The sequence below is a fragment of the Struthio camelus genome, chromosome 9, assembly GCF_040807025.1.
Source record: "Struthio camelus isolate bStrCam1 chromosome 9, bStrCam1.hap1, whole genome shotgun sequence".
In the NCBI taxonomy this organism is placed as follows: domain Eukaryota; kingdom Metazoa; phylum Chordata; class Aves; order Struthioniformes; family Struthionidae; genus Struthio; species Struthio camelus.
The window spans coordinates 2,329,945-2,357,249 of NC_090950.1; the positions used below are offsets into that span (position 1 = coordinate 2,329,945).

A 27,305-nucleotide genomic window follows, 5' to 3' on the forward strand; every position below is an offset into this window, starting at 1 on the left:
AGTACGCAGAGGAAGCCGCGCAGCGCAGCTAAACGTGACGAGCGCTCCTTGCAGCCTACCGTAGCGGAGGCTGGAGGCAAGCGGCGCTCTCATTGGGCGGGCGCCGCGCTCCCTAGCAGCAGCGGGCTAGGCTGTGCCGGGGCGTATGTGTCTGTGGAGACGGCAGGGGCCGCAGCCCTCGGTGGGGCCGCTCGGCTGCCGAGATGGACGCAGGTAGGGAGCGGCGGCCGGGCTGCCCCTTCTCTCCCTTTGGCGGCGCCGCTGCGCGGGCGGGGACCTGGGGCGGCGAGCCGGGTCGGGGCGGGCCCGGAGAGGGAGGGAAAGGTAGTTCCTCTCCTCTCAGGAGCGAGCAGTAACGCGTGACAGGGCCCGGCCGCCCCGGTCCCCGCGTTGCGGCCGTTTGAGGCCTGCAGCATCTCCGGGGGAGAACCCGCCCTGAGGGCCGCGGGGGCTGCGGGGGGCTTTGTCCCTTCGCCTGCGGCTGCCGAGGACAGGGATTGCCCGGCTAGAGCAAGGGGAGGCGGTCCAGGCTGACAGAAACCACCTCTGGGCTCTGGCTGAGGAGCGGCAGGCGGGCGAAGAGCACTGGCTTGTGTGCTCCAGGCCTTTTGTCAGCGGCAGGAAAGGCCGAGACGCGTGTTCCAAAAAACTGAAGATGTTTCTTGCAGAGAGCGATGCCGAAAAACTTGTCTCTGACTCCAAGAGAAGGTAGCAGCAAATCAGGTAGTACTCGTTCCACAGGGGAAAGTTTCCGGTGCTCTGAGGTCCTCGATGCCTTGTGCCTGCTTCTGACGGACTCTAGCAGTTTAGCTTTTAGCTCCAGCGATGTGTGTGCAACTGCTGGTAAAATGCGCTGAGTTGAAAGAGATCTCTCCTCTCTGCCTCTGACAGTTTTGCAAGCACCAAACGTGTACCTGGAATGGCAGTTTCCTTGGTCCTCTTGTAGGTAGTTTGTCCTTAGCTTGGTCATCCCCCTCGGATGCAGCATTTCTGATTCTGCAGAACTCACGTCCCTTCTGAGCTTAGGGTGTATCTGGTGGGTACACGCTACTTGCTATTTTGGGAAGCGTACAGGCTCAACGCACGTGAGAAAAACACTCAGGCTTTTTTACTGCTTACTTCTGTGATTGAAGGTAAATGCTAAAAGGGAGCCTTCTCTTTGGCAGTGTATTTGTCTGGTACCTTGAGTAAATCTGTTTTATCCTTCTGATCATATCTGTTTATCGTTTTTAAAAAGTGCTCAGCTGTTTCATGTTGTTTAAAGGTGCTACCTGGATGATGTTGGCCTGGGAGCAAATTACAGGGCGTAAAGAATAGCTGCATAAGCTTTCTCTATGCTCTGCTCACAAGGCATAGCAGCCCTCTTGTAGAGATACTGCTTGTAGGGATAAGATGATGTGGTTGCTCTCTGTGACCATTTATCACCTTTTCTGAGAGTGCTAGCAAGGCTTTTTGTGATAGAGATTTTTTTGTTGTATGGGGAGAAAGAAGTCTGTTAGGACCTGGATTGATGTTAGTTTTCCTGCTAGCCTTCATGTAGTAGTAGTTCCCATCAGTCCTGACCAGAGATGAGTGCCATCCCATAGTAATGAATGTTTTTCTATGCTGTGTGGGCTCCCGCTTTGTTTTGAGCATGTCAGCATGTATGTGGAGGGAATTTGTTGATCTTGTGCCATGGGACTGCTATCTATGTTTTTGTCCTTGATGCAGGCACTGTTGTTGTGAGGGAAGTTGATAGCCTCCTGACTTTCTGCCTAATGTGTCCTTGCACGTTGTTGCATCCAGTCTCTCGTACGTGGGAACAAAATGCATTCCAGCACGTGAAATAACATACTCTGAGCCAATAGATGTGATTTGCTTTACCCTTTTATAAGCTTTACAAGATTTAACAAGTCAAGAAAACCTTGCTGTGAAGATGGCAGGACTTCACCCAGCCGAATCTGCTGTAGGCAAAACAATATTGGTTTCTGGGCTGTAAAGCAAGGAAAGCTCAAGAGCCTTCTCCTCGGAGTGCTGCTTCTGAGAGGGTCTGAGGACCTCAGTGGCAGACTTTGAACTGTTTGTTCTGGGCCTCCAAGAGAAAGCTATTCTCCAGTTGACTAACTTTCTTCCTTGACTGTCTCTTAACTGCATGTTATTCCTTAGATAATCAGGTTTATCTTGTTGGAAAGGGCTTAGGAGAAAGAAAAGGCTTAATCTTTCTTCTACAAAGGCCAGAAATAAGGGTCTGGGCTGTTCTACAGTTGTCTTTTTTCTAAGCCTTTTTAAGCTATGAACTTTAATGCAATAAATTCAACTTAACTCTTGACTTTTTTTTTGAAATATTCTATATCTGATAACTTTCCTTTTCTTTACTCTGCCTTGATGGTGTATCTCTATCAGCTGAGAGAGATGATCATCTGCCTCGTTTTTATTTATTTTGGCAGTATTAATTTGAGGCTGGAAGACTTGGGAAAATGTCCCTAAGCTGTTGCTGGCACTGCCTGGCAAATGCTCCTGTGCAGAAGAGAGAAGCCTTGCCAAAGAGTGGGGAAAGCCCAAGAAGCAGTCTGGGGGGGGAGGTATTACAAAGTTTGGTTTGCCTTCAGTATGACACTCCAAATCTTTACTTCAGTGTTTTTATAAAAAAGATTTTCCTGCAAAGCATCTAAGTTGTACAGGCAAACTGCAATCGAGATGATTTATGCCTGAGTGAACATCAGCTGTTTGCTGTGTAAACACAAGGAAAATCACTTATTTCTATCTGAGTCCTCAAAGTTTTGAGTGTTGCTGCTCTTTGTTTCCTAAAGTTGATCGAAACAAAAACTGTTTGTGTTTCGGTAAAACAGATAAAATTAGCATGGCCATTAAGGACTTGTTACTGTAAGCTTGCATGTTGCCTTTAGCATGACATCTGCAATTTGACATCACAAATCAGAGAATTCAAAAGTCTGCTCAGCTAGCTCAGCTTTTTCATTGTACAGTTTAAGAATATAAGAAAGGAGTTAAGATTTCACGCACTACCCAAATCTCATCATGTATTAGGACAGTTTTTCTTGTTCTCTCACACTGACAAGATTGTTCTAATTCAGTTTTTCGGTAACCTTACATGTGCTTCTGGGCCACCGTGCGTTCTTCTGTTTAGTGAACTCATATTAAAAGTCACTGATATTGAGCATGCGTGCTGTGTGCATCAAGTTTTGGTTTCCTGAGCTTTATTCAAGACACGGTTTTGTGTCTTTGTCTGTTATCTTATAACTGGGAAGTTTTAAAAATATGCATAGGAGAAAAGAACTGAGACATTCAGTCTTAGTGCTAGTATTTAATGCAGTTGCTTTTTTTTTTTTTTTGAATGTCTACATCAGAGTTTCTTAATATAGAGGTTTTCTGTAGTGGCATGTGCAGCATTTTGTCTTTTCTGTCAGGGTATTTTAGGGAGGGGTTGGGATGAGAAACTGTTCTGGGCTGCTAGAGCAGATCTTGCACAAGGTGTGCACATAGTAAGGCAAAGCTCCAGCCTAGCTCTGCGTGATTCACACAGCATGCTTGAGTTTCCTGGAAGGAGAGCTTGCCTTTCTGAGAGTATGATTTGCAGGATTGACATTTTTGCCTTTTTAACTCTAAATCCACTGTGCATTGAAGGAAGTTGAGTTGTCACATTTGATGTGCGCCTGGATTTTTTGCGAAGGCTGCTGCTCTACTGTCCTGGGTGCTAACAGGTCAGTATTTAAACTAGATTCAGGGCTTCTTGAGGGAGAAGTCTTGGAGTGCTGTTGGAGAAGTTTACTCGTCTCACCTGACTTTTGCAGCTATTAAAGGAGTATCTTCGAATAGGATTTCTGCTTAGTGGATTCTAGTTTTATTTATTTCCACACTCTTTGCCTCCAATTTTAGGAGAAAATAAAAGCTGTATGTGAGCTGCAATCCCCTTCATGCCCCTATCTGAACTGTTTTGGTCCTGCTTGCTAAAATATTTAGCTCTTCTGGGCAGGCTGAGCCTGGGCAACAGCACAGTGGATTAAATTTTGAAAGTGTCAGAGCATATGAAGATAGGTATTTGCAATGCACCTGAAAATGTCTGCAGAAATCATAGCTTCTCCCCACCCCGCCCCCCCAGAAGAACATCACTAACATTGAGTCAGAAAGGGGCAAAACAAGACAAACTATTAAGTGAAAATAGACATACAAACTGTAGACCATTGTGGATAGTTAAAGTTTGGCTAGTATACAGTAAAGACATGCTTAATTTCACTGCTGAAATGTTTTAGTGAGAGGAAAAGATTGTATTGCTTTGCTGGCGTTTTTCTGCGCAAGCAGAATTGTTTTGCTTAGCTTTTTATTGAGGAGTCATGTGATAGGATGGGAATGTGTGGCCCATACGGTCTCAAATGTGTCTGAAGTAGAGTGTATTGAAGTAATTCACACGGTGAAAATGCTTGAAAATTTTTGTGCTAGATTTAAGGCCAGAGTCCAATTAAAAATTAGATTTGTAAGCCTACTCTGTGTTTGTCTTGCTAGGGCTGCTGTTTTAACAATAGTTGGTCTTAATGGTGGTGTCTTGCTGCTGCTACTTAGTAGTTTCTTTGATGTTTGGTATTAGTGTTTTAGATTAGAGAGCCCAGAGGCGGAAGACTGATGAGGGACCTGCAGGAAGGCAAAATATCTCACCCAGCCTACATTACGTTTGGACAAACAAGTTGTCTGAGATTTGTGGAAGGAGAAAGAGCAGAATCCTGTGGTGACCTTCTGGAGCTGTTGTTTTCTGAATACAATTTGGTCAAGTAGTTATTTTCTGATGCTCTGGATTAATGCTCAGGAAAGTTAAACAGAGACTAATGGAGAGGAAAACTGAACTTCTACATACATTTTCCACTTGTGAGAACAGTGTGATCTGGTTCATAGGCAACACCAGGGGAAAAAGCAGGTACGTTTTGGGGGAAGCAAAAAGTGAGGTGTGCAGCTTTCAAAGAAAATGGGGCAAAGAGGAACTTTTGGGCCTGCAGTCCATTGCCCTATTTTAAATTCATGTTAAATTACTGCAGATTTTATCGAGTTTACTATTAGAAATATTTTCAATAGTCACTTTAACAGTTAGAGAACGGTTTACCTTAGTTCTCCTCTAAATTTAATGTGTGGTTTGTTTAAGAATGATGCCTATAGAATTAGATGCAATTATACTCTTACAAAGATGCTTTCAAACAAGTCCTCTCTCCCTCCCCCCCCCCCCCCCGAGGCTCAGTTCAAGGTCTTCCAGACCACGTTAAAGCACCTTGTTTACAAATACAGACCTAATAGAGCATAGCATATCCAACTTTTTTCCCTCTGTTGTCTGTGCATTTTGCATGAAGAGCTAAGATACCCTGATCAGGGTTGTCTTGCAGCACTGCTGATTTGCTCTGTTGCAGAATGAGCAGTGCTCTGCCATTGTGTAAGAAGAGGCAGATATTTAGGCACTGATCAATGCCATGTTGTGAAGGGAACCAGTAAAGTGGATACAGGTATGCCTGTCACTTGTGAACTTGTACACTTCAGCACAGGTCTGCGTTCCTCAGGTCTTACAGTGTGATGTTTGTAAAGGACAGCTCTTCTCCTTCTTAGCTGTTGATTATTTTCAGTATCGATGCCATGTGGGAGGGATTGACTTCAGAAGCAAGGTTTGGTTTCCGTGTTAATGTAATCTATGCTTTTCTTATTATACCACCAAAAATTACATCTCCTGGAAGAAGGATTTCAATCACTTGGGTCCTTTGAGAAGAGGACCTAAACTCTAGGTCCTAAATGCTGATGACCATTTTAGTGTGTACAGTGATACCTGTGCTGGGAAGCAGACAGTAGAATGCCGCTGCCAGATAGTCCTTAATGTTTTCTTTGACCCACTCAACTCTGGGCTAGACAGAGCTTGGAGCTGATCCAGTCTGGAAGTTACTGTGCCCTTCTGTGGAAGAAGGCAATCTTAATATAATTTTTAAACAGCAAGGAAAAACTATGAAGGATATGTAACTTTGTCTCTCTCTTTCCAGCTACTCTTACCTATGACACCCTCAGGTTTGAGTATGAAGACTTCCCTGAGACCAAAGAACCTGTTTGGATATTAGGCCGAAAATACAGTGTTTTTACAGGTATTTTACATGCACAATATGATGTTCTCTATTGCTCCAGAGGGCTTTGTTAGTACTGAATATTGTTTTCTGAGGAGCAAGGTGACTGCGGACTTTGTAAGTACAAAGCAGAGACTGTAACTGCCGTGCTTCTTCCTGCCTGGCCATCTCTTTGGACTGTAGGATATTTTCCTGCAGAAAGCTAACATTTATTAGCTATTGGGACTTGCAGCATGAGGCCAGGAAGATTGAAGAAAGGGGAAATCTCAGAGGAAAGGTGAGGAAACGGCTTACTACTTTAAAATGGACCTGTGACCATGGTGTCTTTTGGTTAGTTGTGGCCTTGTGGAGAAAGAGAAAGTTTCTTTTGCACTTGATGCTCTCCTGTTCCTCAACCAGACTTTGTCTCTTTGGACAAACAGAGTGAGTGAGGAACAGAACACTGCTGTCATGAGTGAAGGGGGGTGGGAGAGGGTTTTAGATATGTCTGATGCTATCTTATATGTGTATCTTTTGATTTTGAAAAATTTTTAGAGAAAGAAGAGATCTTGTTGGATGTGACCTCTCGGCTTTGGTTCACCTACAGGAAGAACTTCTCTGCTATCGGTAAGTATTGTAGACAAGTCCTGGAAATGTAGGCTGGCCTACTGGTAATAGCCTGACCCACTGGGAGATTTCCAATGACTTCATTTAGGGTAGAGAGTGTCCTCCTATTGGAAGTGAACACAAGCTGTAGAAACATAGGGTGTACTGCTGATTTCAGGAAAGCTAATTTCAAGAGGAGACTTTGAAGTCTCTTTGACAACCAGGCTTTATGTCGCTTACTAACAGTGAGATAATGTTTCCACAAAAGCTTCATCAGAAGATAAGAGCTCATGTTCCTGACTTTTCATTGGCTTTTTTTTTTTTTTTAAACCTCTTGGGATTTATGGATCTGTCTGTCTTACCAATGAAAGGGAGAATGTTGGTCTTGTGGAAAGTACTAGACTTGAGACATGCACCTGTAACCTTGGGCACATCAGAGTTTTGCTGCTATTTCCATCTGTGATGCAGAAATAACAAGGCTTCCTTTTTCTTTCTGGGATTATTGGGGATAAATATGTTAAGGATTGTGAGATGATCAGATGTTAATGGGAAAGATATTACAGATACTACAGGTAAGCCAAGATTCTGTTCTTCTTAGTGCCTATCTTCAAATTCCTTTTTCATATGAATGTGCACATTTCTCTTTTTAAGGGGAAAGCAAGAGATAAAAATTATTGCCTATTTAAAACCTTGGCAACTCTTTTCTTTTTCCTGTCAGAAGTAGATACGGTGATATCCCTTAGGGTTCTTAGCTATGATGTTTTGAAAGCCCTCTGTTCTGAAATACCTTATTTTGTTTGCCTGGACTGGGTTTATTATTATTATTTTTTCCAGTAGGAAGATAAAAAGAAAAGAATTCCTTTTTTTAATAACTACTGAGTATTTGAATTTGACTCTGTCCTTGAACTGCCTCATGTCATGACTGTGACCCTTAAATCAAAGAGCACTAGATGAGTTGGCTTTAAGAATGATGTTTTTTTTTTTTTCCCTGTGTTATTTATTTTACAGCTAAGGCGAGGACAGCTCAGGTATATGTGAAAGAATACTGTTGCTGACCAAAATACAGAAAAGCGTAGCTCATCCCCCTCTGTTTAGAAGCAATATTGTTGAAAATGAAACCACACTTCATAATTCTGTTGAAGATATTCCATGTCACATCTGTAATTTGGTTGGGAGATGTGAGCGGTTGATTTTGGTTAGTTGATTGTTTTGGTCTCATCCCTCGTGGCCCCCCTCCCCCCCCCCAGCTGTATTCTTAGTATGCTGGTATCTCAAGGCAGTGTAGTCTGGCAGTTGTACCTGCCCAGCGTGGTCACTCTTTAAGCCTATTTCATGATTTACAGAATAATCTGATGTGACCTAATAAGAAACAGGTGTTAATAAAAACAAAAATGAGTTCAAAGATAATACAATAACCTGAATGTTTGTGTTTTTTGATGGTGGGGAAAATCATTGAACGCTGTAGGCATTACCAAAATGGTCATCTGTTCCGCTGCAGAATAGCTCTTTAGTGTGGCTTTTAATGGTAATCCAGGATTCAGGGGAGAACCTGATGCTGACATCAATTTTGAAGAAAATGTTTCTGAAACAAATTATTTGTATTATTTCCAATAACTAATCCTGTTATCTCTACTTACTAAAAACTCATATCAATCCCCACAAGCATAGCACTAATTCATTTCCCATCCTGGAAATCTGAAATACGCTTGTCTTACTTGATAGAATAGACTTTTTTATGCAACTGTTACCAGAACTTTTGTTCCCCCCAGGTATGAGGTATAATAATCATTTTAAAAAGGACACAAGAATGAGTGTGGGAAGCCTATTGGGAACCTCCTTTCTTTAAGCAGCACGGGAAAAATGTTGTACTTTCAGTGCTAATGATGTCCTACATAAGTCTGAAGTGAAGAATTATTTAATTATGGTCTTTCTTGGGCCTGATGTGAATTAAAGAGATAGAAGCTAGAGGTATAATACAGAAATGGCTGCCTTAAAGCATCTGCTCTAAACTATGGGGTTTTTATATCTGAACTGGATGTTACACACAGGGACTGTAGTAATAGGAGGAACATTTCCTGGTGAATTCAAAGGCAGACTTATTGGTGACGGTTCCTTAAGATATTTCTGCTGTTTAAAAAAGCAAAAAACAGTCCCGAAAAAACTCGCCCCAGCCCTGGAAATTCTGCATGGTTTATTCTGTAGCATGCTTTTGTGTAGTGGATGGAAGGGGTATCAGAATAAATCTGAAAGCATGTGAATGGGATTCCAAGCTCCTTCAGTGTCCCCACTGTCAATGTCATCCCCTTCTGTCAGCGGGGAAATGGCTCAGATTTGGAAAAGAGACTTCCTGATAGTTGTTCTGGCTTGCTCTGTTCTTTCAGTCCCTGGAAAGGCCTTAGCTAACAAGGTTTGAAGCATCTCTTTGCTGCAGTTTAATCCTGTTAAAGTTGTGTCTGTGAGCCATAGTTAAGCACGCTTTGATATTAAAGCGTTAGCATGTATCCACGGATTGGGGTTTCTTTTAGATGCCTTTCCTTAGAAGTTGTCCAGTATCTTCAGGGCTCTCCACACCACAAGTTAAAAAAGAATTTCTTATATGTTCTGCAGCAAAGGAAGGTTCTTAGGTTCTTAAGGTTCTGTAAGTCAAGAAAGATTGGAAGTCACTGGTCCTATGATATTTACTGAAGTAATTTTAATTTTCACATGCAATAGCACATCTAGGCTTTTCCTTCTCTACTAGACTTTCTGAGTGGACCAAACTCTCTCCCTGAATGTTAGACTTAGAATTAAAGACTCTTACTAATTCTTGCAGTCTGGAGATCATAATTCCACATATAAAAGTGATGGTTCATCACAGAAATTGTCTTTTGCCTCCAGCAACTCAGCGGTGTAAAGAGCTGCCTCTAATTTTTAGAGGTACCAGCTTAACCAAATCCACGTTTTCTTCCTTCAACCCACTCTAATTTCTGAACCTATTTCTGTCCCGGTCTTGCATTTGAGTGGGAGCAAAACTTACTTTTCAAGTGGAGTCTCTCTCAATTCTTGCAGGCAACTGCAGTAGGCCTGCAGGAAGAAGAGAGTTATTAAAGGGGAAAAAAAATTCCCTTGTTATGGTATAGATATGATTTGCTCATGGTACAGTAACTTTGTGGTTTTTTCAGGCTTTCTTCTCCCAGCCCTCCTCTTTTTCTTTTTTTCTTTTTTCTTAACTATTTCTCTATATCCCACTGAAATATCCCACTCTATTCCCTCCATCTTCGCACTGGAAAAAGCTTGTAAGGTCCTGAGAGGGCAAGGAGAATGGCGTGTATTCACTGTGTTAAGCATTAGCAATTTTAGTATACATTAGATTGCCAGCAAAACTATAGAAGAGCTCTGCTGATCAAATAGAAGTTAGCGAAATAGTTCTTTTTGGGTGTTTTGCCTCCCGTGTTTTTCATACAGAACAGTTGGATAGAATCAAAAGGAGGAAAAAGCAGGTTTACAAGGAAACTCCCTCTAGCAGTTGTGCTAAGGCACAGCTGACTGCGTGCTTGTAAGACAGCTCATTAGCTGTGGTCACTCTAAACTTTTTATCTGTGAAGCTTTTAATAATAGCCACAGCTTCAGTGGAGAAGCAGCAGTTTCTTCTTGAAGTTCTGTCATGGAAATGCTTTCAGCCTTAAGGTTTTTGTCTCAGATTTCCCAGTGTGAACTAATCCAGCTTATATTCTAATATTATGTTGTTTTGGTTTTTTGACTTAACTCTATGTTGTTCACTTTGGAATCTCATCTAGTCATCAGCTGCTTATGATGTGGGAATTCCTTGTGACTGATGTCATTTTTTCATGGTGAGCTGTCTACTTAGGATGAGCATTAGAAGAAATGGTCTGTAACAAACACTTCTGTTTAGAAATGTCTCTCTCAGTCGGGCTGGGAAACTGAAACTAGTCTTGAGGGCTGCTGTGCTCATGAGGAATTCAGATTGCTTTCTAGCTGAGTTGCTTGGAGTTCCTGTTGAAGGTTTCTTTCCCCCTTTCAGTGTGTGGTGGTGTTGTTTGTTTGTTTTTGTTTTAAGGAATATCACTATGTTAGTCACTGCTAACTGTATGTTTATTCCTTAGCCTTGAATGTGTGAGCTGTCATAGTCCTAATTCCCAGCTTCATATCTTGGATGAACCAGCTACCTTTGCAGGCTTACAGTGCCTTCGTTTTCTCTCCCCCTTAGTACCGTTGTTCCATTCTTTATATATTTGTTTTCTTTTTTGGTTACAGGAGGAACCGGGCCCACATCTGATACTGGCTGGGGCTGTATGTTGCGGTGTGGCCAGATGATCTTTGCTCAGGCCTTAGTCTGCAGGCATTTGGGCAGAGGTAAACCAGTACACAGTCCATATTGACTTCCAAAGCCACGTTCTCCAAGAAATGCAATACTTGTAAGGAGAGCAGATAACAAGACACAATTAAGAATTGTGAAGGGCACAGCTGGGAATTGCTATGGCTGCATAAATTTTTCCTGAGTCTTCTCAGGTTCAGGGCTATTGAGAAGTCTATTGAAAATCCTCCAGCAGTTTATTTTTTCCCTGCTATCTGCTATTCTACATAGGTAAATATAGTTTTACATGGGAGGATGGAGAGAGGAAGAAATATATTCGCTGTAGCCGTTCTCTTTAAATTCTTCTCTGGCTGAGGAACTATCTATTTCCTTTCAATAATATGAGATATTCAGATATGAATCACATCACAGTAAGGTGAAAACACCACCTTAATATTTCAACCTATGGCTACAGCAGTCTGACATACATACTGCTAAGTGTCAGGTATTTTCTGAATGACTCCATATTTTTGCAAAGCCTTGTCCAACCCTTAAGACAGAACAGAGCCCCGAGATACGCTAGCTAAATCCACTGAAGATTTAGTCAAGCAAGTACCACGTTTTATTGATTTTATTATTATTACTATTTTTTTATAATTCTGAAGTTTTAAAAAACCTTAAAAAACCTTCTTAAAACTACTTGGTAATTAACTCCTGTTTACAGTTCCGTTTTTAACCTCTGTGAAGAGGTCCTAATTTGCTGAGCATAGTTTCTTCTACCTGAATACTTCTATTCTAGAACTTTATTCATGCTTGATCTGTAAGCCGCTATATCAGACATTTTTTGATAGTTGTTGATGGTCTTTGAATTTGTGGAAGATGATTTTTGTCATGAATGCACCTGTTTTTCCATGGAACATGCAGTTCATGCCTGTCCATGAGAAATTCTAATCCTATTTCCTCTCTGTGGGATAGAGGTGGAATTTGTATGTTCTGATTTTCTGTGGGTGATATTCCTTTACCTTGGCTGTGGAAAGGTTTACTTTAAATTGTTAAAACTTTAATTTTTAAACCTTTAAAGGTTTACTCTAAAGGTTTACTCTATTAAAATTCATTCTTCAGTGTTGGGAATGCCTCTGATGCCTAGTAGTAAGATAGCAACATGAAAATCTTATCGGGGTTGATGCACAGGGAAGAGAGCTTTTTGTAGCTGGCAGTCTCCAGCTGCTAATAAATAACCTGTTCTGTTTCACCTAACCCCTTGCTTGCATTAGACTGGAGGTGGATAAAAGGGAAGAGGCAGATGGATAATTATTTCAGCGTACTTAATGCCTTCATCGACAAAAAAGATAGCTACTACTCCATTCACCAGATAGGTAAGATGCTAAAGAGTTTGTGGGATATTCTATCTAGATTTCCCATGGCTGTAGAACATCACTCCATGCTTATTTTAGCAGCTTAGCCAAAAAAGTAGCAGGTCAGCTAGTATATGATATCATACTGCTTGTTTTCTGACATGATCTAGAACTGCCACTTTGTATTACGGGTTATGATAGATTTTCTTGTGACTCCATGAAGACCTTTATGTTAGCCCAGTGCTTTAGGCTGTGTTCAGCATCACTTTCCTTGCCTTAGATAACTAAGATAAGAGAAAAGGATGTAGATGATGTCTCTAAGATATTGCAATGTGAGAAGATTGCTGGATGAAGAAATTTTCACAAGTAGCAAGTGAACTAAGAAAGAATCTCACTTTAATACAAACTTCCCTGGTAAATGAAAGAGGGAGAGAACGAGCCTCCTCGAGTTTTTCCTGTACCTGTTAAGGTACCTACAATTTCAGTGACTAAGTGGTTATGGGGATGCTCCTGGAAATCAAACACTCTAAATAAAAATTTCTTCTGAGGTAATATTGCTTTTTGGACTTCTGTATTATGGTTTTTTGGGGGAAGGATTTGCTTTACAATCCCTGAGGATTTACTTTTCTCTCCCATCTCTTTTTGAGTAGATAAACCCAATGATCCTTTCTGAAGCTTGGAAATCCTAGCATAAGTTAGGTTAGAGGTCTCTAGAGCACCACCCTCAAAGCAGGGTTAATATTAAAGCTGTGCTGCTCCAAGCCTTGTTCAATCTTGTAGCTTTTTTAGCTGACTGTTTTCAGAAGTTGCATGAACTTCTATGCTAAGCTGCCTCATGAAAGGGTAGATTCTGATGACCCCAAAATGTTTCCAAATTAGATTTCTGTCTTATTAAATGCAAACTCTCATTAACGCATTGGGAAAGGGGAGAGTGAAGATGAAATTATTTGCTAAATTATTTTGTTTTTTCTTGTAATGCAGCCCAGATGGGAGTTGGAGAGGGGAAATCCATAGGCCAGTGGTATGGACCAAACACAGTCGCACAAGTGCTCAAGTAAGTGCTGGGTTTGTCCTTTTCTTTTGAGCAAAGCAGTGGAGTCGCTTGGTTTGTAATACCTCCTGGCCTAGAGGCTTCTGCCCATTGGATGAAGCATAATGTTGAATGGTGTTAGCAGGCAACCTACTTGACCTTTTATCAACCTGGTTGGGCAGGAACTTTGAGTCCTTCTGTTACTCACACACTGGCAGGATATGAGAGAAAACTGAATTCAAGGTGAGGCTAACCCCTGAAAATCTCTCTATGCACCCCACAAATCATGTGCTTGCTGCTGGAACTGAATGGAACACTTCTTGCATCAGAGCAGAAGCAGTTGTCAAAGTAGATGGTCGTTGTCGTTTGGATCTGTGCTAGCATCTGAGAGTTGCCTCTGCTAACCTGACAACAACAACAGCAGCAGCAGCAGCAGCAAAGGGCTGCTAACAGGCCTTCAAGTGTTTAATGCACTAGCATAGGAAAGCATAAATACTTGCTGCCTGGCTCCTCTGCTGACAGGCAGAGGATCAGAGCTGTGCTGGAGCATGGACTGCCTTTAATACTGGGACTTGATAAAAACAGCCATATTTGGCCCCTGCTGTCTTTTCAAAAACGCTCTTCCTCCTGTCACTATGCTTTCCTCACTTCTTTCATTAGATGAGCTGGGAGCTCCCTGATAAAGGCTGGGATTGCCAAAAACCAGATCTCCCACTTCAGACACACGCCCATTTCACCCAGTATCTGCAACAGGCCATCAAGAGATATTTGGGGAAAGTCAAAGGGATTTCCCTTCCCGAACCTTATATGCTGTCTCATTTTCTGGCAACGAGCAGTTATAGGACTTCAAGTTAGAGACTTTTATCTGGGCTATGTTATTTAATAGCTGCTGAGAGTCAGATTCACAGGTGTGATTCCATTTGCAACCTATTTATATATCTGGCCCTTATTACTAGTGGCAATGAATTCTACAACTCTGATATGCTGTAAAGTATGTTTTCATACATGTAATTGGCGAAAGTCAGTCTCTCCTGATCCAATTTCTCCTCTTTAGTACAACACCATTTTTGTCTTGTGTATTGTAACTAGTCCTTACTTGCCTTTTTTTTTTTTTCCCCAATAACTTTTCTTCTAGAAAACTTGCCACTTTTGATACATGGAGTTCACTGGCAGTGCATATAGCCATGGACAACACTGTAGTGATGGAAGAAATTAGTAAGTATCACACAGAAGTAGAATGTGGCATGCCTTGTGGCAGCAAGAAGCCAGGGGAGAACTGGAAAACATATAGTAATACAGCACAACAAACTTGAAATAAAGACAGGAGTCTTAAAACTATGACTTAGTGTGCTAAAGCTATGACTAGTGTGCTAAAACCCAATGATTGCTGTTCTAGGGCAAGGAAGCCCCTTGTTTCATTTTTACTTTGTCTGATAAAGCCTCTGACTTGACATTGTGACCTCTGGATCTGGAGAGAAGGACCTGCTGACTTTCAGACAATAGTTGGGAGCTACCTGGGAGGTAGTGTCAAACCTGTGCTACCTGTAGCGAGCAGTAAATGTCTGCTTCCTCTCTCTTTTAATGGGGTAGAAATGTCTCTGCCATTAGGCAGAGTAAGAAAGCTGGAACAGATCTCTGAAAACGAGCAAAATGTATTTCTTCCTCACCCTTCCCCCCCCTCCTCCCCCAAAAAACTTGTTTTGAAGAAGGGAAACCATCTCCAGAGATATCTTTTAAGGAGTGGTTACTCTTTTCTAGTGCCTCCTGACAAGAGGATGACTCCAGAGGCTAATAATAAGCTGTGGAACCTGTTCATACCTAGCATGCTTGCTCAGGCTTCACTGCCCAGGTAGCCAAAGCCAAATGGCTGATTCACTGGTTGCTGCAGTCCTGCATGGTCCTGGCCCCACCATCCTCCCAGTCTTGCTCTAGTGTTTGTGAGACCCTGACTCATGAGGCTTGGTACTTACCTGCCACAAAACATTCAATGTTTTATGCCAGGTTAGTGTGCTGAAATGAGACACAAAACAGTCTAGTAAGTGTTAGAGCTGGTGCAAAGTAGGATCATGGCAGACGGCAGTTAGATTGGCTTAGGCTGCCATGGAGCCGGAACAGGCAAGGACAGTTTGTCCTTACAGTGCAGGGTTGTCATTTTTCAAAGTCACATCTCTTACTGGTTAGTCTCAGTTGAGAGGCCAATAAATGGAGGATCCAGTTGAGCAGAAGTGCCTGTCTAACCTTAGGTGCCGGTAGTCGTGTGAAGTCATGTGCTGATGTTCTTGGCTTAAAGAAGGGCCAGCATGAAGACAGGAATTGGATTTATTTCACCTTTAGCCTGGAAAAACTACTTCTATACTGAGGCATGCTGGCTGCAAGGCTTGGGTATGCTGCAGGCTCTTGTCTGTGTGGCTTGTGTTGACCACTGACACCACTTCAAGTAACGTTTCTACGTGGCTTGTAGTGTGGGGTTTTTTGTTTGTTTTCCTCGAATGTGAATCATGCTATTACCGTTTTCTAAGACCTAAAAGTGACTGTGTGAATGCGTCTTTTGTGTTATGTGTCTGTATGTGTGTGCATATATATGTTATGCCCCAAATATCTCTGGACAGTGGAGCATTCAGAAGTTAATGCAGTTTTCTACATCTATTAAATAAATTCAGTTGCTAATACTATAGTGGGCATCTGTTCATCCTAAGGTGAATAGGAAATGCCTTTTGCTACTGCAGTGAAAAAACATGCGTTTAACCCTTCTGAATCAGTCCAATGTATCAGAAAGGTGATTTTAGTGGGGGTTTGGAGGATCCAGTGCATCAGAAAGGTGGTGAGAATCCAAGAAGAGTAAACCCAGTAGCTGACAGAAGCTGAAGCAGGGAAGATGCTGTGTCAACTCTTTGGAATGTATTTTCAGTAAACCATTTGAATTCAGGGTTTTGCTGGGAAGCTGTAGGTAGGTTCCACTGTGCTGTGGGACAATAGCGCTGCCAAATCTACTGAAAAAGCAGGATGAATTTAATCTGTGCTGAGCTCCCTACTACTTAAACTAGGGTTTAATATGTTCATATGACAATGCAGGATTGCCAGATACTTTGCCTGATGAAGAAACCTGCAGTTGTCGTTGCCCCCACCCCCTGGTGACAGCCCCAGATTGGCAGCTGCATTGGGCCCAGCTGATCATCAGAAGAGTCAGGCAACCCCAACAAAACCAGGATCTTTACTATTTTAATGAGATAGTCATGATTTGTAGTGAATTATTCCAGTTTTCTCAGGACCTCTGGCAACTATTGCATGTATGAGTATATAAAATATATATATATAGAGAGAGAGAGATAAGATATGTATATAGATATCTATATATAGATCTATAATGCATGCACACTCTCCCTCCTAAAGAGAAAGTACATGGAGCATTTGCAAATTGTTCGGTGCAGGTTGTCTCTCATACTGATTTGGAAATCCATTGCACGACAAAGAGCTGTGAGAACAATGCTATGGCTTTCTAAAGACAAGAAACTGGGAAGTCCTAAAGTTCATTGCTAAAGGACTGGTTACAGCAAGAAGGTTTTTAAAGATGGCTCAATGGACATGAAAGTAACAGATACTTTGCAGGGAAAAAACACTCAATTAGAAAGCAATGCTGTACAACCAGCTAGAGCGTACCTCCTGAGACTTTAGATTGAAGTCCTACTTTCTTTTTTTTTTTTTTTTAATCCCCTCCTTAACGAGCTGGGATTCAGACCTTTAGTAGTCAGCAAACACCCTGTTGAAATTGCTGGTAATGAAGGTGTTATGACACTCTAGCAGGTAGGACACGGCATTCAGCTTGGGCAAGGAATAAATTAGATGGGTCTCTGGTACTTTATCTACTTGGCTTGGCTTCACAGTTAAGATGCTATGGGTTCTTTTGTTTTGGGGTCTTTTCTTCACATCTACACACACATGCACACATACCTAGCAAACAGTGGAATTGGCCAGTGAGACAGGTAGGCTTAGAGGTGTTTCTGTACCAGAATTTACCTAATCTGGTTGTACCGTTTACTGCCTGTGCATTTGTCAAGCCTATAGAATGCAGATGCATAGTGCTTATGTCATGGCTATGCCCTGAGGAGTTACATTGCCTTATATGTTACAGGCAAAGCTTATGCTAAAGTTGCAGAATTTAATGATTAATGTGCTTTAGGTCTCTTAAGTAGCTTCTGAATGATCCCTGTTTAAATCCCTAAAGAACTTAATGCCCCTTTAGGAAAATGACATCTTTCAAATCTTTAAGTCTCTAGCTTTGGCTGCACTCTGGTCGGATTGTCTTGTGGTTTGACTTGCTTGACTTTTGTAATATTTTTTGCCAGAAAAAGCCTAAGTCTTACAAACTACTTTAAACATATACCATGTTTGTATCTTGTTACAGTGCAAATTACAAGTGAAGCATTCCTGTGTTAAGCCCTAATATTTTAACATGGGTATCCTCATCCACTCCAACTCTAGACTTTTTTTTTCTTTCTGCCTACTTGCTCTCTGATTTCAGAACTTTTACCTGTCCTCCTGATCAAATTGTTTTAATGTTGTTGACACAGATGGTTGCTTAGCTGTTCACCTGCTGGAATCATTTGCATTTTGATGGCCCACCGACTGTTGGCTGGGAGCACAGCATGCTTTGGTGTAACCTTGCATGATGCTTAGATGAAGTTCTTAGATGAAGCTTAGATGAAATTCTGAGCTCTGTCAGAAGCACTCTAGGGAGTAAATCACACCATCAGAGCACTGGACCTCTTAAAAAATAAAAATGAATAAAAATTTAAAGTGCTGTAGGCTTTTGATACATATCAGTTGTTGGTCAGAGGTAGAATAGAATTGTTCACGGTCCGGAGGCTGAGGTTGTTCCTGATGCTTTCTGCTCATGTTCCCTTTCTGTAGGGCGGTTGTGCCAGTCCAACTTCTCATGTGCTGGAGCTGCAGCATTCCCTGCTGTGGAGTCAGACCTGCTCTATAACGGGTACCCAGAGGAAGCAGGGGTTAGAGATAGGCTCTCAGTATGGAAGCCACTGGTGCTGCTGATACCTCTCCGTCTTGGGCTCACAGAAATCAATGAAGCCTATATTGAAACACTGAAGGTAGGGGATCTGGAGCTGAATTCCTGGTGTTTTGATGCTTAAAGACCCTGCTGTGAATTAAGTCATTTCTGTAATCTGGTTTTGGGGCAAAAATACTCAGAAGAAGTTGTCCTTTTTTCAAAAGAAAAATGGGTTTAGAGACAATTCTTGCTGGAGGTCAGGATGTGGGTTCCTGCAGGGTTTAGTCATAAAAATGGGATTTTTTTGAGGATTTTTATCCCACAGCTTAATCTCAGTCCCTGTCTGTGTACAGATGGTATCAACCTGCTGAAGCATTTGTTGAGCGCAGCTGCTGCGCTGTGCTTGGTAGCAACCTGAATCTTAATGAATGTTGCGTTTCAAACTTGCACGCTTCAACACTGGAGCCACAAGCAGACTGAGGGTATAAGTTGACCGATGACTGCAGTGTGGAATAACAGAAGGTTGCAGAGTTTGGGATGTACAGAGTCCGTGCCTAAGACAGGATGCACGTTGTCTTACTATCAGTCTCTCAGCTGCATGGGTAAGACAGCTCCAAATTCAGGCTAGGTAACTTGCCCTTTATTCAGTGAACAGTGCATGGATCACGCAGCTAGATACGGAAGCTAAATACAGACTCTTTCCTGAATTCCCTTGTGAGAGGACTGTTGCAACTTGGTGGCGAGTCCTAGTCCTGCTGAAATGGAGGGGATCTTGCCACTGACTGCAGCAGAGTCAGGACCTTGCCCATGCTGAGTGCTGGAATAGTGCTGCCTTCTCCATCTGGTCTACTTGTGTGTTCCTGTCACCAATTTAAAAGTGTTTATGAGTTGTTTCCCTGTCCCTTCAAGGCCCTGTGTTGCAGCCTTCAGCCTTTCTGGCAGAGCTTCTCTCCAGAAATGGCTGTTTTTGCCACTAGAGTTGCTGATTTTCAGAGTCCCACTCTTTCCTTCCCACTGTATTTTTGGTTGTTTGCTTTTGTTGCCACTTGTTGTCTCATTGTCTGTCAGCTGTGTGTTTTCTGTATTGCTCTTGCAGCACTGCTTCATGATGCCTCAGTCCCTGGGAGTGATCGGAGGGAAACCAAACAGTGCCCACTACTTCATTGGCTACGTAGGTGAGTGCCCAGCCATCTCCACAGAGTACTGCAAAGAGTTTCCAAGCATCTCCCCCCACGTCCCCAGCTGGAAATGCTCCTGGGGCACTACAGCTCTCCTGCTTATACTATGGGGCATGCTGTGAGGTTCCTCTTTCCTCCAGGAGGAGTGGAAGGCTGCTGTGGGCTGAACCTCTTTGAAGGATCTGGGCGATGTAGCATGGGGCAAGTGCCATAGTACAAGCCTTAAACCTTCCACTGTATAACGCTAAAACCTATCTGCAAAGATGTCTGTATAGTGACCTCTTTCTAGATGCAGAGCTGACCTCCCTTCACAGGAGCTCGGAGCTGTCCTTCAGTTGTTACCTTTCTGAAACCCTATGAACTGTTGTCCCTTTGCTCTCCTCCTTTCTGTCCTTTTGCTCTCTGTCTGAGACCCCAAGCTGATTGTGCTTCAGATTTCTTGGGCGGACTTCAGCATGCACAGGACCCTGGAAGACCTGTGCAGGAACAGTATCCAAACAGTGCATGTTCCTTGAGCCCAGAGTGCCCCTGCAGAGTGGGCACTGTGTTTCTGTGGACAGCTGGCTCTTTCTCTAGATGAGAAGCTTCTGGGGAAGCAGCTGAAAGCAATTTGTCCCTAGAACATGGATTCCCGTGTAGGAACTCTAGAGCCGTCTCTTTCATCACTCTTCCTCCTGCTTGTATCTCACCATTTGCCTCTCAGAAGAACAACTTCAGGCATGATTCTTGCTGTTCATGTCTCCTTGCCTGTCTGTCCAGGTGAGGAGCTCATTTATCTGGATCCCCACACTACACAGCCTGCAGTGGAGCCCAACGAGAACGGCTGTCTCCCTGATGAAAGCTTCCACTGCCAGCACCCTCCCTGCAGAATGAGCATTGCCGAGCTTGACCCTTCCATTGCGGTGGTGCGTTCTTGCTGCATGTTTCCGTGCTGGCTCTTGATCACCTGAAGTAGCAGTGTGATGGTCCCTCACGTTCTCAGCAGTCACTTTCCCCAGGGCAAAGGAAGGGATGACAGGTTGGGTACTCCACAGGTGTACTGTGTTCTGGGCAAGTGCTACCAATGGCTTTCAGTAACAATAACATTGGTAAAGCAGCTCCTCTTGTAGGAGGCAGTTCGGTACAGCGAAATTCCCCTTGCGTAGCAGTTGCGTAGCAGTTAAGTGTCTTTCTCCATGGGGCGGAGTCTCCTCTCAGATTTAGTTTGGGCTTTGATCCCTTTTGAAGGGCTGATCTGAATCCTGTTATGCTGTTGGATTCAATGTGGCTTCAATATTGCGTCTGAGATGACTGCCCTTTGTTTCCAATGGACTGTTTCTATCCAAGATTCCTCCTGCTGGAGAGCAGACTTATTAAACTGCTGCTTCCAGCACTTGGATAGTCAGGTTACATTGAGTCTATGGGGAGTATACAGTTTAGCAGGGCATTGTAATCTGTGGTTTAAAGGAAGGCAATTTGAAGTGTTGTAACTGCTCGCAGCCCTGGTCATGTTGCTTGGCATTAATATAAGGCCTTACGACTGAAATGATCAATTTATAGTCATACAAAGATAATGAATTCTTTTTTCAGGGCTTTTTCTGCAACACAGAGGAGGACTTTAATGATTGGTGCCAGCAAATCAAAAAGGTTTGTGTTCAAGTATATCATTGTGAAAGGAACACAGGTTATTGTGGAATTTCCAAATTAAGGCAGAGACAGTGTGTTCTCTGTAGCATGATCCCATTTTAAAGAGTACAGAAATAGTATTTTAAAGTACCAGAAAGAAGATAGCTCTGAAATTCTGCTGCTGATATGAATCAAAGATTTGGAAAATGTTTTTTCCGGTGCACTGAAATCCAACAAATTGGCATCTTCTCTTAAGACTCAGAACACCTTGAGTACAGAGGTGTGTGTTCTCACAGCTCTGCTCTTGCTCCACAGCTGTCCCTGGTAAGAGGAGCATTGCCAATGTTTGAACTGGTAGAACGCCAGCCATCACATTTCTCCAACCCTGATGTTCTGAATCTCACACCAGGTAAGGCAACACAGGAAGGCAAAGCTAAGGGTGAGCTTGTCCCTTTGGTTTTCTGAAAATGTGTAGATTGCACAGGAACTTCTGGTTTGTTCCTGTTTGGCCTAGAGTTTGATCTGGAGGTCTTAGGTCAATTGATCTCATTCTTTGGCTCTGAACAGATCTCACAGCATCTCAGATTTATTTTCAGGTTGAGCCTGTGAATGGTGACTGGAAAAAGCAAGCTCACAAGCTGTTACAGTAATCTGAACTTATGATTTCTAAAGGAATGTTTGGAGAAAATGTAAGGGTTCGTTGGCAAGGCTGAGAACCACTGAGCCTCTGGGTACTGGAAACAGTCAAAGACAGTGTTGGTAAAATTTAGTTCCAGTGTAAGGGATTCCTTCCTCTTGCATGTGCCTAGCCCTGATGATGCAAAAAGGAACGATTGCTGGGCAGTATCTCTTCCGCGAGACTCTTAATCATGTTAATAATGGCCATGAACATTGCAGGAGATAAAGAGCCATTTACAGCTACTGCTGAGAGGAGTGAGTATGTGTGGATAAATTTCCCCTATCACTAGGCATTGGATTGTGTCCTGTCACTTGTGTCCTGCACTCTGACCTGTCTTTCTATTTCTCCCTGTATCTCCTTCTCTCTCTTAGCATAATCTTTCAAAGCCTTCCGTATCACTCTTCCTCCAAGAGTGCTCAATTCCCTAAAACTGTTTATTGATCCTTGTCTGTATTAAATTGTTCCTAATTTCTGCCTTTTTTTTTCCCCTTCTTAAAAATGTTTTTGTAATGGGCTATTTGTCTTTTACTTCTCTCCCCCTTTTTGAGGTTGTAGGGCCACTCCCATCTATTATGGCCATTCCATTTCTCTTACCATCCTAGCTCTTGCTGGAGGGATTAATGATATTCTCATGAATGTCCAATCCCTTGTTCTCGTTTTCCCCAGTTGGTTGGGTACTCCACTGTTTTACTTAGGTGAAGGGGGCAACTCCTCTGAGGAGCATCTCTAGAAGTTGTGCTGCCAGCATCCTGTTTGATCAGGAACAGTCACACCAACATTTGTGCGCACCGTCGTAGGATTAAACAGTTTGTCACAAAATGTACGAAGGGGTTTGTAGCCTTGTGCCCATGCACTTCTGTCCCTAACAATCCACTGCTGCAGTTGAGCTTTTGGCTGGCTGTTTGTTCTTACCAAATCTAGTGCATGCTTTCTTGAAGCCTGAGCTAATGTAGATTGCTTCTCTACTTCCCAGCCTTGTCCACACCCTCTCACCTGAATTTCCCCTATGGTAAAGCTGCTTCCCCTGTAGGTGTGTGCTCCTCTTCATCATGGAGTTGGAAGGACATGCGGGAGCAAATATCTTCCCCTCCCTTGCAAAGTGGAATGTATTAATTGCTTTTTGGGAGGGGACATGAGTGATAAAGACAAGCAGAAAAGGGAATAGGGTGCAATGAGGCAAAACACTGCTCAAATGACTGCACTATAACGAGTTCTTGAGGTAACTTGAAAATGTCTTCTCTGATGGAACAAGGGCTTACTCCACAGTTGGATTCAGCTGAGTGACAGCCTCTGGCAAGGTGTGCAATTACTTTTGCTCCTTTCCCCAATAATTTGCATCAAAAACAACTATAGCAGAAAATGAGTCGCCCATTCTAGTACATGGAAAAAGCAACATTCCTGTATGACTTAATTGGGCCATGACTCTTAGCGGATATTAATACATACCTAAGCAAGTTCTCCCATCTGAGCCTCTTCAGGCAGAACTGTATTCTGATACAGAGCTGCTGCACAGGAAGAACTGTACAAAGAACAGTCACAACAGAAAGTTGTACTGCGCAAGGGCTATGCCAGAAACTGTGAAACCTAGTGTGTGTATCTATCTACTGTGCGCCACATAATTCTCTCCAATGCCAGTTCTCACCCCTCCTCAGAGCCTTTACTCAGGTGTGTTATGGCACCTCTTGCACATCCAGGCCTGTGACTCCAATCCTGCTGTCATCCAGCTTGCTGGTATCTATGATGCGAAGCAGCCTGTATGTTCCATGGAGGTGGTCCTCTCTTTTTCTCTTGCAGACTCCTCCGATGCCGACAGATTGGAAAGGTTCTTTGACTCGGAAGATGAAGACTTTGAAATCTTATCCCTTTGAAAGCAAATAGGAAACTGACTCTGCAAATTTGTGTTATGTGCAGGGAAGGGGGGGGGGAGCTCCTTCGAGAGCCTGGGGCTACCAGTTTTCATAGGCGCTTGCTGCCATCCCTGCCTCTTGTCCATCCTGGCATTCTGTGCAGCCTCTGAATGGAGTGTGCATTGTCTGCGTTGGGATGAAGAACCAAGTGGATGTTAGAGCCTTACTGGCTGGAGTCAGGATTTCTCAGCACTTGCTGGAAGTGGATGCAGTGGTGCCTCGGAGTTCAAAGCCTATTTGTTACAAAAGCAGGTCAGTTGGCCTTCTGGGGGAGCAGCAGAAACCCTTAAAGAGCTAAATCCTTACATGGGAACTCCCCTGTGAAGCTTAAATAGAGCCACCCCTAACTTAGCAGGTGAAATGTACAGTTAATTCCTTTAGCGGCTTCTCGGTGGCCAACTTGAACTGCACCTAACGATGCAAATTAACAGTAGACACACGTCCCAGGTAGACAGCTATGAAGCCCTCAGTGTGGATGGCCATGTTTCCTACAGAAAAATTCCTCATTATGCTTTGTGTAACAGGACTTCCTTGCAGGAGCAGTACTCCTTTCCCACTATCATCCTATCAAAAGGCAGCTGGGGTAATTTATGAGGTAACTGACTGGCAATTCAATAAGCAAAAGGCTGTCTGGGAGATTCTGGAGCAGACTCATCCCACTGAGGAGGAAACATCATAATCTCAGTTCAAATAACAGCTGGAAGAAGGGGAAGAAAACAAGGTGTGTGGGTTCTTGCTCAGTGAGTCAATAAAATATTATGCTTCTGGGAGGGATTAATCTCTACAGAAAGTATCGTCATGGAAGTTGCTTTGAGCAAAGAACGGGATTCCGTAGCCATGGAAAAAAATAGTCCACAGAAGGGAGAGGGCAGAACAGGACAACTGAGAATCTACCAGTCATGGGACTGCTTGTGCCTATGCCCTAGCATGTTGGCATGTAGTCTAGTGAATTAATCCTGTTGGTACCAAAAATGTGGGCTATAAAATTCTCAAAGTATCCTCTGTAGCGTGTTCCGCAGTTCCTCCAGCTATTCCTGTTAGACGCTCCCTTTCCAAATTAGAAAAGGGCCTGAAGATTGAGTAGGCCTCATAGCTGCATTAGTACTTTTTCATTTGCTCTTCTGCAGATTCATCCTCCCCACAGAGTGTGCATAAATGTACTCTAGGAGCTAATGTGGAGAAATCTCTTTCAAGTAATCATCCCAAAGAGGTCAGCAAAGACAGAATGCTGTGAAAAGGTCCAACACCCTTAAGCTGGAAATTTTAGCTCCTTTAAGATAATAGTTCTGCCTATGATCCTTATCTGCATAAACAGAATTCAGCTGAAGATTAACTGTGGAGGAGAGTTACCTTAATGCAAACTGAACAGTTTCCTTAGTGCATGCTGCAGGCTACGTTCTGTTTACAAAGCTTTGTTTTGTACATCTAGGCTCAGAACCTGACAGTTGATGCTTTTGTGCCCAAAGGTGATGGCAATGGGCTAGAAATGACCCATTTCTCCTTGACTGACCTACTGATGCTCTTAACTGTCTCCATGCCATCCAAAAGCAGAGGTTTGAACTTGAAACGGCAATGCTTCTGTCACTAAATTATTACTTGCTGCTTGGACTGCTTCTCTCCTCTCTTGTAGTTAGGGGAGGAGGCAGCAGAAGAGGTGGGGCTGTGCTCCATCTGCTTTCAATTTCTATCTGAATAAATGAATCTAAAATCTGTTGTCTTCCCCAATGTTCTTGCACATTAATCAATCAAACGTGGTGGGGGGTGGTATCTGGTAAACCTACAGTGCAGTTTGGAATACTCTTAAAACAATTACAGCTCAGCTATTTTTACTCTTCTAGGGCAATAGAAGGAAGATGGGAGCAAAAGTTGAATTGTGTACAATAACTTTATCTTCCCTTTGGTGCATCTGATAGAATCCAGGCTGGTTGCTTGGGATTGCAGTCAGTGGTAACAAAGTTGATGTTCCTCACCCAAGAAGGTTAATGCCCTCAGGCCTGTCCTTGGCATGGCAACATGTTCCTTGTTGCATCCAATGCCTGTTTTCAGCAAGATTGCCACAGGAGGTGTGGAAGAATATACAGGATGCCTGCTCTGGACAGAGTGTTAGGATTTGCTTAGCAGTGCTTCCTAGTGATGTTGCAAAATCTTGGACTGGCAGAGAGGAAACACCACTTCTGTAGTGCAGTTCTGCTAGCTGAATTCTTAAAAGTCATCTGAATGAACATGGGGCGATGCAGCAATACTGAAAGACAGTCCCTACTGAGCAGCTCTGCATCTCTGCTTTAGTTTCTTCAAGGCAGGACATGCTTTTTCTGTGAGTGTCTGCTATGCATGTATTTGAGGGTAGCAGGGGGAAAGCCAAACAGAGGCAGAGAAGTTCAGATTGGATGTCAGTGTGTGAAACTTATTTCCTTCAAGGTTGTGTGGCCCCTGTTTAGCTATTCATTTGACAGCTTTTTGTTGCGTCTGTTTCTTTGATTTTGAGGTAGCCTTTTAAACACAAGCCCTGTAGTAGCAAATTTTACAAAAATAAAGCTGTAGTCAGCTTGGCACCTGCCTTTCCTATTTTGCTATGTAACACCAAGAAAGAGCACTTTGGCAACAGAGGGGTTACAGCCTTTTGGCTATTGGCAGGTACTTTATTTGAGGCCTAGTCTCCTGACATCTCTCTCTCTCAATCTGAATGAGCTGCTGCTGGTCAGTATTCAGCCAAGAAGGAATATACTTATTTCATGTTCATACTGTCTTTGCGAAGTCTTTAGTATAAGGACAGCTCAGCCAGATAACACTCAGGTAAGTCTTAACATGACCCTGATAATAGAGCTAAAGGTATAAGAAATTGCAGGTAAACTAAGTTTAACAGGTATTACGATCTTTTCATAGTCAGGAACCTAAAGCTAAGATGAATTAAATAACTTCTCTGAATATTGTAGAATTGCCAGAATTCAAACCAAGGGCCATACTCACTGCGTTAAAGGTGCTCCTCTCCCTCAGAAACGTTCCTGCTCCTGCACAGTTGCAGAGCGAACGCAGGAGCTTATACCACTTCAGCTGATGTTTGCATTAGCGGTTTTGTTCTAGGTATTTACCTTCCTCTCCCCCACTAGTGCATCAATTCCATCAGCCTTTCTAAATTAGAGCAGGCTTTAGTTTCCTGTCTGGGCCAGCTTGAAAAGCAGTCCAGTCCATATTGCTAGAAAGTGAGAGCTAAGTATCCTGCAGGTAATTAACTCTTTTGGTCATCTTTCGTATCAGTATGCCTTGCAATTGATTCATTCCAATTTATTGCATTTTTATTGCTGAAGACTTAAAAGAATTTTTTAAATTACCATAATCAAATATCAAACTCCTATCACCATTTTAGTTTTATAAATCAGAGCTTTACTGTAACAACCTAGACTAACCTAGAAGCATTGCCTTTCAGGTAACGATCAGAACAGTACAGCCTGAGAAAGTTAGGCAAGGTCAGGCGTCGTAGGTGCTCAGGTTTGGCAGCCTGTGTTGAGTTGTTTAAATTGCACTTTTAGTCCGTGTAGGTGTCAGTGCTGACTCTTTCTCTGATCTTGGCCACATGAGTAACTCCACCAGTC

At 42.9% G+C, this 27,305-nt stretch overlaps 1 protein-coding gene across 2 annotated transcripts; it reads left to right on the forward strand.

Annotated features, from left to right (window-relative positions):
* Nucleotides 1-80: 80 nt before the first annotated feature.
* ATG4B (autophagy related 4B cysteine peptidase) lies at nucleotides 81-25,425 on the forward strand. Of its 2 annotated transcripts, none has more exons than XM_068954722.1 (13): nucleotides 81-213; nucleotides 6,000-6,098; nucleotides 6,612-6,683; nucleotides 10,917-11,015; nucleotides 12,231-12,332; nucleotides 13,293-13,365; nucleotides 14,477-14,556; nucleotides 18,250-18,446; nucleotides 19,443-19,521; nucleotides 20,284-20,429; nucleotides 21,094-21,150; nucleotides 21,445-21,538; nucleotides 23,603-25,425. In XM_068954722.1, exons 1-13 carry the CDS (start codon nucleotides 204-206, stop codon nucleotides 23,674-23,676), a joined length of 1,182 nt encoding a protein of 393 aa, XP_068810823.1. In that variant the 5' UTR covers nucleotides 81-203; the 3' UTR covers nucleotides 23,677-25,425. The 2 variants fall into 2 exon arrangements, with proteins under 2 accessions (XP_068810823.1, XP_009665127.1); XM_009666832.2 differs by lacking the exon at nucleotides 81-213 and adding an exon at nucleotides 288-723.
* Nucleotides 25,426-27,305: the final 1,880 nt, after the last annotated feature.